Below are 10,494 nucleotides of genomic sequence, written 5' to 3'. Positions count from 1 at the left end.
AAAGAAAGAAAATTATATTATAATACAGTAGAAAAACCAGCTTAAACAGATTAGCTTCAGTTGATTTAGTTATCGGGGTTGGTTAGATCCTATACAACGAGGTGATGTGTTTGATTCCCATGTTACACCTTTTTTCACCTCTCAACAAGTAATCTTTATTGACTCGTAGAATGAGAGAAAAACAAGGCAGAGATAGCAAAAAAAAGGGGGGGCGGGGGGCAGAAAAATCAGGACAATACATAGAGATAGACCGAGGGGAGCAAAAAATTGTGACAAAGGAGGCAAAAAAGCATACCTGCACATAAAGATTACCTAGCCGAGTTGGTCAGTGTCCTGCGCTCGCGCTAGCGACTTGGGTCCGTGGTCGCGTTTTCTTTATCTAGTCCATGCATAGGACAATCCATGGCGGAGCGCACTTTCAGTGCACGGCGGCATTGGCGCACTTTATCTAGGCCGTGTGCTGCATGCTTCAAGATGGAAACAACAAGTGCCAGCGTGTAATATTGATGAAATACCAGACTCCAAGCTGGCTGTATTGTTGTGCTACACGCTCATGGTATGGTCCGGGATCCAAGTCATGCATCAGCCAGCCCATTAATTGGATATGTACGAAAAGAATGCATGGAATTTCTTGTGTAGGAAAATATTCAAATCCTCCTGACCTGTGTGGTGACTAGTGCTATTGTGCTAATGACGATTAGCACTGGTGGAATGTGCATCAGGTGGAAATTAAGACCGAGTCATAAAGTGCTGCAGTGTATGCCAAAACCTTGCTCTTCGCTAGTGACTATTACAACTTGCATTGTGTTGATTAAAAAAACATGGATCTGTCTTAAACTGTACATTGAGAGTTTCATAAAACTTGATTACTGCCTTCAGACTCAGTAAGTGTGGTTCACCATGACGAATTGTACACTAAGAGTTTGAAAAAGAAATTGCATTGCCTTGTCTGCAAACAAAAAAGAAATTTATTGCATGCTCGAGTGACAAGACGGCCGAGCGTGGTAGGACAGACTAACAAGGGACAACTTGTGCCAAGTTTGGTACTTGTTGCAACCAGTTCCAGATTTCGTCATACTAAGGGGATGGATCGGGGATCATTTGCTACTACTAGTGAACGAATCCAGGACCAAACAATGTGCTTTACCCGTGATATACTGCATGCTGTAAAAGAAACGCTACGTTGTTCTACATTGGTTCATAACTGCGCTATGACGATCCACATGCAAATGAGTCATGCCGATAAGCATACCACTGGACGCCGTGCACCAAAGGAGCTTTTCGCGATTCATGGCTGCTAGATGTAGATCGGACGCCACTAGGATCGTTCAGAAATCAAAAAAGTTCTTTAACTTTTAACCTTAATTTGACCATCTTTATTAGGTTTCTTGTGTTCTCCCTATTAAATTTGACTATCCATTTTTAGTATTCCTTTTTTCTATTCCCATGTATAGAGGAAATGTTGCCTTACTATGGAATAGAACTCATGTCGAAACCCACACACAAAAACCAAATTGTGTAATTAATGCGTTTCCACCAATCCTCTATTTTGCACATGCAAGCCTACAATATTTCTATGTATATTTTTTATTATATTGTTGTATTCCTCTGTTTTTGAATTACATCCTATGAATCCTAGGCCCTAAAGCTAAAGATAATCATACACACAAGACTTCTAGAATTGCTTGTGGGAATAGTATGTTGGCAATATAACCTGGTGTAAAGAATACCAGTTGGGCGGACACCGCCCAGATATGAATTTAAAATCAGCTGCTGTGTCTTCCTAAAGGCATTGCACAAACAGCAATATGGTGAGCTGCAACAAGCAGGATTGGGCGTCCACATCCAACTTCGTCAGCATCATGCTTCCAACATCTATGTTGCAGCGTTGTCTCCCCCAGTAGGCTCTCCTCTCAAGGCTGAAGCTCGCAGGTGCTTGCTTTGGCTGCTACTCCTTAGTACAAAATTGAGTCATCTATTTTGGAACGGATGGAGTAGGTCGGATCGGAATGCAACAGAAGGACCTTGGCAGATCAGGGCCGTAGTATCCCAAGTACGATCCTCTTTCAGTTTTAATCCAAACAGGTTATCATACATACCCAGGACACACAATGTGAAGGCTCATAATCACTCTATGCTAGCCCATCGAATCACTGCCTGTAGTGTCAGGTGTTTGTCATCATTAGGATCTCGCCAATGTCCTGTATGTACTGCCTTCAGTCTCGAGTATTTCACCACTTAAGACGTATGCTTGTAAAATGTGCTTGATGCTTATCAATAAAGTCGGAGTTTCCCAAAAAAAAAACAGCAATAACTTGACGTGTACCACCTGCCGCTCATACTCTAGCTGGCCTGTTTGCCACAACAAAACAAGAGTACTGCATGACTTATCTCAGAAGACCAAGGAATGATTTTGCAAGCACGCCGAGAAGATAACTACTACTAGTAAAACAATAAAACGTTCTAACCATCCAGAAACTAACACACAACATGCCACGATAACAACAGCATGGAATTGGAGGTAAACAGGAGTATATGGGAGTTCCTCAGTACAGGTGATGGCAAAACCTGCGCTCTAACAGCCTTGCTGTCCTAAGACTTATTATGTCAAGCATCAAACTTCCCGGGGACAAAAAAGGCCTATTTCGCCTGCTTAATGAGTTCCTCTCATCAAAATGATGACACAATAACCATCTGCTACAATAACAAAAGATTTCGGTTGCTAAACTCAAGTAATTGATACAGTCCCCATCCACCAATACCACATCATCCCGGAATACATCGTCATCGTCGTAGTAGGAAAAATCAATCAAGCGCTGGCTTTCGCTGCTTCCTCTACCGGAGCAACTGGTGGAGCACCGCCGGTGGTCGGGCTGGAAGAAAATGGATTACCAATTGTTAGTACTTCCTCAGAAGCTGTTTACCATTACATAGTGATGAATTAACGTAGAGGATGAGATACTTACAGTCCAACCATGACCTTGAACGCGTCATAGATTCCCCACTGAGCACCGGTAAGAGTACCAATCATGACTATACGAAGGGGTAGCCCTCTTGTGAAAAGGCCCAACATGCCAATCTTGTTAACAGCCTACAAAGGTTTAATAATAACATTCAGTCAGCAAATAGTCCTAGTTAAAAAGAAGAGGATAGAAAATCTCGAAGATGAACTAGATAGAAACATGCTTACATCACCCACTGTAGCACCCTTGGCATTGTTGAGGAAAGAGACCAGGTTGTCAGCAGGGTGAGAAACAATAGCACAGAAGACACCGGCAATGTAGCCACCAGCAAAGCTGATACCCAACTGGGAAGACTTGCTGCACTCGGCCTTGGGAACAGGAACAGCGTGCTTGTAGATAAGCTCAACAATGGTCTCAAAGGAGGCAAACTTCATCATGGTGTCTGAATAAAGCATGGAAATATTCAATGAATGAGTACACCATAACATATGAACAACAGAAGTTCAAAGCATTAAACATTCAGCATCTATCAAATTCTATCTAGATGACATGTGATACCTAGAAGGCTACAACTAATAAAATTCAAACATTATGTCATATTCAATTAATATTGGCCAAACTGTAACCAACCATAACCCCTTACGGAAGGGGAACACAAACATCATCTTGTAAAAACAGGTATGAGGTATGGAATTGAGATTGATAGGAATTCCCTTTCTTGTCATTTATGAACAGAATACCTAAACAAAATTGCCAAACATACAACAGACATGAGGATTCAAAATGTTCTGCCATAACTCATTTCCAATAGACAAAAGTTGTCAAGTTCAGTAGATATCAGACATGATACAGGCATACAGTATTGTCATGTCTGACTAACTTTTTTTTTTGGTGAGGAAAGTGAATTTTGGAGTTTCAGCTAAAAACTTCCATCATAACTGTGGAGTGAATGACTATAAGGAGTCAATGAATAATGTCCATAAGCTAGGCAACAAATAGAAACGGTAAAACGAATATATAATAGCATCAGCATGGTTGGCCATGAATAGGACAGAAGTTTGCTCATACAGGAGAATAATAAATCACAAAAACATCACCAATTGGTATATCAAAGAAAAACAAACAGTGCCGATCAGATGAAACAGTAGACCAGCTTTAGAGCATTTGGTTCCAATGCAGGCTACATTTAGGAAATGATCATAGTAGTGACAATTCAAATTAAAAGACTATAACAGAATGATAAGAGAAGGCACTTACAAGGAATCTGGCGACCCCAGAGTGGAACGATGCCCTTATAGAGCCTGGCATTATTAACCAATAAAAGTTAGGGCATAGGATCAGGGAAAAGCGTTACGTTTTTAAGTCGGCTGGGAGATTTACTTACCCAGCAGCACCCTCAGCTTTGATGAACTTGGGAAGCCCGTCACTCAACCCACGAGCAAATCCAGGCTGTGTCTGCACACGGACCTTGACAGCTTCAAAGGGGCACAGAGCAATATCAGCAATTACCTCAGCAGAAGCTGAACCTGCAAGGTAAATCAGGGTCTTGTACTTCACGGCATTCTCAGGCCCAGCCATATCTGAGTAGGTCTTCTTAAAGAACTCGTAGAACCCAAACTTGCAAGCCCCCTGAGCACTGTAACCAAGCAACGTAGGCACCCATCCCCTGAAGAATCCCCTAGCTCCTTGCTCCTTAAACAGAACACCAAATCCAGATGTGATGCTCTTGTATTTGGCCGGGTCAATCTGAAACAATTGATAGAAATGGGTTAGATCAAAAATATTTAGTTCAAACCTAGTACCATTTACAGCTTCTAATGTCAAAAGTAAGCCTAACCATCTCACATAGCAATCCCAAATCAAAGTACGTGGTACTTAAATGTACAATGCTCACTGGAATAACAAATTAAAAATAAATAAATCAACAGTCCTCAACAAAAGATGTATAAGTATCCGGACAGGGATCAAACTACCAAACAACATTAGATGATCAAACTACCAAACTTTAGTTTTGACCAATAGCCTGCAGCCGTACAGTTGGGACTGAATTTTCATGAATGGACAGAAATGAAGTAAATATAAAGTGATCACGGGTAACTCACGCCCCCTCCAGGCATATTAAGTAAAAGCCCAAGAATTGCACATTCATCAACATAATTTGCACCACAATACTGAACCAACTAAAAGCCTATGAATTACACATTCATCAACATAATTTGCACGACAATACAGAACCAAGTAAAAGCCTAAGAATTAACACATTCATCAACACAATTTGTACCACAATGAGACACCTCCAATGAGAAAGACACGTGAATCGACTAAACTAGGCGAATCTGTGCTTTTCAGAATCAACTAGCAAGCGATGAAATGCATCTACTGGAACTGCAATCCACTCAGCTGCGAGCATGTACTAGTAGTCAGCAGTTCCTAACAAAGCACAACAAGCACATCTGTGCCAACAAAAAGCATACGGGTAACAAAACAGTACTCCACAAATCCTAGACACCACCACCAAATCTACAGGCACGGAGAAGCGGAAACTGGCTAGATGCGCGCATCCAGATCCCGAAATGCCCGACTAGATGGAGATCGAAATTCGCATCCGCGTGAAAACTAACGGCCAGATCTACGCCGAAACCTTCGGGGAAAGAGCCCCGGACGCACCGGGAGCACAGATCTAGTGCCTCACCTGCATGTTGCACTTGACGAGGTCGAGCGGGGTGACGGCCATGTGGGTGAGGCCGCAGCTGGCGATCCCCCCGGCGGTGCAGGCGGCGTAGAAGGCCGGCGAGTACATGACGATCTTCTCGTTGGGCGCGCGGATCGAGAAGGGCCTGCCGCCCCCGACCCCGCCAGCGCCGACGAGGCCAGCAGCCGGGGCCGCGGCGGGCGAGGCGGGCGCCTGGTAGGGCGACGGGGAGGAGGGGAAGCGCGGGGCGGCGGCGGCGAAGGAGCGCGAGGAGTAGAGGAAGCTGGGGAGGAGCGAGTCGCGGGAGAGGTCGGAGAGCGCCATCGCCGCCGGGCCGGGAGATCCGGGCGCGGATTCGCGGGGGGCTGCGGCGCTGGCGGTGCTTTCCGAGCTCTCCTCTCCCTTGGCGTGGCGATGTTCGCGTGGATTTGACGGGGGGAGTGGCGACGCCCGAATATATGGAGGCGCTGCGCGTCCCCAGCTTGTTGATTATTAGGGTATTGGTGGTGGGCTCGCTGGCTGCGGGGCCCGGCGGCAGTGTCCAGTGGCTGCTTGGGTTGTGGTTGGTGCCTGGCATCTGGGGCGTGGATGGTACGCCTTCTTTTTTCATTCAAAGAGAGAAAAAATGGCAAGTGAAGAAAACTTTGGGTGTTTTGGGTCTGGCCGGACGCCGGAGTCGTTGCTGCTTGCCCTAGAAAAGAGTCGTGGCCACTTTCTGGGGTCGTAAATGTGGAATTACGCTTTGCTAATCCCGGCGTCAGCGCGGGTCGCCGTCGCGGAATATGCATGTGAATATTCTGAGGGAGAGGCGCGGCCTTGTTCCGCCCGCCCGCCCCATGCGGGTCGGGACTCGGGATGAGCCGCCGGAAGGAACGGATGGGCCCCCGCGTGGGCCAGGCCCAGCGTCCACGGCGAGTTTGTTGTTCTCCCGTGTGTGTGTGTCGGCGCACCTCCCGTTGTGCGAGTATTATTTCCAAGAAAAGCACAAGGTCAAATGAAAGCAACTTTCAGCCGGGGAGAGGGAGAGGAGCTTCGCTTGTTTGTTGCCGGCCGCCTGGCCCCAGCATGGAAATCTACCTCAAGCCGGGGCCAAGGGCTGCTTGACGAAACGCCAGAGGCGAAATGGTTTTTCGGCCGTCTCAAGTGTTTTTTTTTTTATTGTTTGATTGAAAAAGTCTCAAGACGTTGTTTGTTGGGAAACATTGTCTCGTACACGCCGCTGACAAAATCCGATTGTCTTTTGGAAAATAGGAAAGGCGTGTTCACGGGCAATTGGGAGAAGGTCGAATAGGAGATTGTTCAGCATCTAGTGATGGTTTTCTTTTCCTTGACTTTTTGTGTTATACGTACATGCACGGCCTTCATGAAGGCGCAGTCTAGTTATAACGATTCAGAAAAGCATGCTCGTTAATTTTCTACTGGTATACCGAATATTTTTCGCATGATAACCTCCGACATGTCTATTGTCCCAGCGGGAATCAGAGAGCACTCACTTAACATCAGAGGAGGAGTCGCCCAGTCAAGCAATTCACCAAATCACAACGTAGGCCCGTTGGGGAAGAAATAGCAAAGCTTAAGGCAATCGGCTTCATGCAAGATGTTTCATACCCAGACTGGTTGGCCAACCTTATCATGGTGCCGATGAAGAACAAGACTTGACGGATGTGTGTTGACTACACCGACATCAACAAGGCGTGCCCCAATGACCCGTTCCTGCTCCCCCGCATGGACTAGATGATTGATCTCACTGTAGGGTGTGAGCGTCTATCATTTATGGATGCCTACTCGGGTTATCACCAGATACAAATGAAGCATCCGACCAGGAGGTGACTACCTTCATCACGCCACACAGACCCTTCTGCTACATCACAATGCCCTTCGGGCCTCAAGAACGCTAGCGCCACCTACCAGCGAAGCATGCATACAAGGTCACTTAGTCTGTTCTTTAAGTCAAACTATTTTGAATACAACCAAGTGTTTTTTTGCGAGAAAACTTCTGACCCGTTCATCTTCAATCATCGTAGTACAATGAACACCAGAAATAACAAAAATTACATCAAATCCATAGACCACCTAGCGACGACTACAAGCACTGAAGCGAGCTGAAGACGCGCCGCCATCGTTGTGCCTCCCTCGCCAGAGTCGGGCAGAACTTGTTGTAGTAGACAGTCGGGAAATCGTCGTGCTAAGGCCCCATAGGACCAATGCGACAGAACAGCAACCGCCGCCAATGAAGGGTAACGTAGATCGGAAGGATCCAACCTGAAAACACATGAACGTTGACGAACTACGACCAGATCCGAGCAAATCCACCAAGGATAAATCCGCCGGAGACACACCTCCACACGCCCACCAATGATGTTAGATACACCATTGGAACAAGGGCTAGGCGGGGAGAATCTTATTCCATCTTCAGGGAGCCGCCATCGTCTCGTCTTTCCGAGTAGGACATAAACCCTAATAAAACGCGAAGAAACAACTGAAAACAGAGCACTCCCGCCGGCAAGGGCCGAGATCCACCGCGCCGCCATGGCCTTAAGGCCACCGGAGACGAGGCGGACCGACGACGGCGCCGACGGGAGGCAAGGGAACCCTAGACTTTTCTTGCGGAGAAGGCTGTGGGGAAACTGGCTAGTTCAACCAAGTTTGTAGAAAAAAAACCAGCATGTACGATACCCTATTGATAACCTTATGGGGACGTATTTCATGATTGATATCGTTATATTGTTTGGTAGCGTGTATACTAATATTTTTCCTATAAATTTGGTCAAATGTAAAACAATTTGATTTGATACAATATGAAGTGGCTTTTTATATAGGGATGGACGGAATATCAAACAAGAGCCAAATGGCTAGGTGTAGTTTATTACAATCATGGTGATAGATTCAAGCGGGCCTTTGCTAATGTTATTACCTCAAACCTGGCAGTTCATCATGAAGCTCCTAATTTTAGTTCCATTCAGTCGGATGTTGTTGAAGCCATTTGTCATTTTGACCCAAGCATAATACTACATCCACAAGTGTGCACTAAGAAACATTGGCGCTCATCTAGAAGATCTACATCCGCAAGTACGCGGTAAAAAAAATATCTATTTTTTCCCTAAATCTGAAAAAAAAATCAAATTATCTTCATTGATAAATCTGAGAAAGTTTTAGGCCATTTTGCTCAACCGTTTTGAAGTTTGGACAGTCAAACTTTGGGAAATTTTGGCTAAAAAGTTTCACGGTTTTAAAGAAAACGAAAAATTCCAGTACTTCAAGCCATCTTCAACTATAAATCTAGTTTGGACTATCTTTGTATGATCAACAATAGAATAACTTAAAAAAACTGTCCAAACTTCAAAATGCTAGGAAAATAAGCTAAAATCCCAGATTGATCCGTGCAGATGAATTAAAGTACTGCAGTTTCCTTACATTTTGGGAAACTTTAAGCCAAATTTGGCCGAATATTACAAAAATGTCCAACAAATTAGTGGACAAAATGGCTGAATTTTTTGAGATTGATCAATGAAGGTGATTAGAATTACTGTTTTTTTAGATGTTATGAACTGTTTCATAATTTTTTGAATTTGTTTGGTAGGAATAGTGACATTTAAGAAACTAGTAAAAAAGGGTTATATATCAGTGAGCTAATTGTGCCAAAATCTATACCTTGGCCCTAGTGAAGCTCCGCCACAAGCTCCCGCGTGGTGTGTTGTCGTTGCTTACACAGAATAGCGAGGCGGCCACATCGGCGTTCCTAATGCACGTTGACAGAGATTGTTGAGGGGGCAAAGAGGGGGGGCAAAAGGACAAACTCTGCTTAAACTTTGACAATCTTCAAAATTTAAGCTTGAAAATTAATGGCAGTTCTAATAATTTCTCTAGGGTAGGGAGCCCTAGCCCCCCTTGGCCCTATAGTGCAGCTCTGCTACTGGCTGCCGAGGCGGTGTTCTGCCATACCCTCGAGCGATGACAGACCCCAGAAGCCGTTTAACTTCAGCATTGGTGTGCCTGGGTACAGATGCAGCAACGCCACAGTTGTAGCCCCAACTAGGACCCAGGTCTGCAAGCAGCGGCACGTCCAGGCATTGAGTGCGTCTTTTTTCTACTAAGATAAGATGCAAACTAAAGATTCTAAATATGGACTTGTGTCTTGCGACGGCACTCGCTCCGGCGTTGGCCAGCAGGTGATCAAGAATAGATTAACTTAAAAAAATTGTCCAAACTTTAAAATGCTGAGAAAATAAGATGAAATCCCAGATTGATCCGTGAAGATGGATTAAATTACTGGAGTTTCCCTACATTTTTTGGGAAACTTTAAGCCAAATTTGGTCGAATCTTACAAAAAATGTCCAAACTTTAAAATTAGTAGACAAAATGGGCTGAAAGTTTTTCAGATATTCAATGAAGGTGATTAGAACTATTGGATTTTTCAGATGTTATGAATTGTTTCATAATATTTTGAATTTTTTGTAGCAATAGTGACATTTAAGAAACCAATAAGAAAAGGTTATGTATCAATGAGCCAACCGTACCAAAATCTATACCTTTGTATGCAGGTCCTGGTTAGCCTCCACAACTACCAGCTCTACTGCCACGCCGAGGATCCAGGGTGGAGGCTGAGCTGGTTTTGGGCCGGTGATGAGGTCATCTTTGACACGACTGGCGTAGAGGTAGCGGAGCAAGGAAACTGCAGTTTTGAAGGGGCAAAGAGGGGGCCAAAAGGACAAATTCTGCTTAAACTTTGATAATCTAGGGTAGGGGGCCATAGCCCCCCGGTCCTAGTGAAGCTCCACCACTGGCTGCTGGGGAAAGCTTCTTTATCATGGAAAATAACATCTAGCCAGTGTGTTGCGG

The 10,494-nt window shown here is 44.8% G+C and overlaps 1 protein-coding gene across 1 annotated transcript; it reads right to left on the bottom strand.

The window, feature by feature from the left end:
- Window positions 1–2,491: 2,491 nt before the first annotated feature.
- On the bottom strand, window positions 2,492–6,097 carry LOC123138438 (mitochondrial phosphate carrier protein 3, mitochondrial). The gene is made up of 6 exons (XM_044558415.1): window positions 5,656–6,097; window positions 4,348–4,709; window positions 4,221–4,264; window positions 3,191–3,405; window positions 2,967–3,091; window positions 2,492–2,873 (listed from the first exon to the last, which is right to left on the bottom strand). The coding sequence occupies exons 1-6, from the start codon at window positions 5,977–5,979 to the stop codon at window positions 2,810–2,812; spliced, it is 1,134 nt and encodes a 377-aa protein (XP_044414350.1). The 5' UTR covers window positions 5,980–6,097; the 3' UTR covers window positions 2,492–2,809.
- Window positions 6,098–10,494: the final 4,397 nt, after the last annotated feature.

Source organism: Triticum aestivum, chromosome 6B (genome assembly GCF_018294505.1).
Source record: "Triticum aestivum cultivar Chinese Spring chromosome 6B, IWGSC CS RefSeq v2.1, whole genome shotgun sequence".
Lineage (NCBI taxonomy): Eukaryota > Viridiplantae > Streptophyta > Magnoliopsida > Poales > Poaceae > Triticum > Triticum aestivum.
This window is presented reverse-complemented; position numbering and strand designations above follow the sequence as displayed.

Coding starts and splice junctions, on each gene's coding strand:
- LOC123138438 (XM_044558415.1), bottom strand. CDS start 5,979: ATGGCGCTCTCCGACCTCTCCCGCGACTCGCTCCTCCCCAGCTTCCTC. Junction 4,710..5,655: donor TCGTCAAGTGCAACATGCAG/GTGAGGCACTAG, acceptor CAATTGTTTCAG/ATTGACCCGGCCAAATACAA. Junction 2,874..2,966: donor TTCAAGGTCATGGTTGGACT/GTAAGTATCTCA, acceptor ATTTTCTTCCAG/CCCGACCACCGGCGGTGCTC.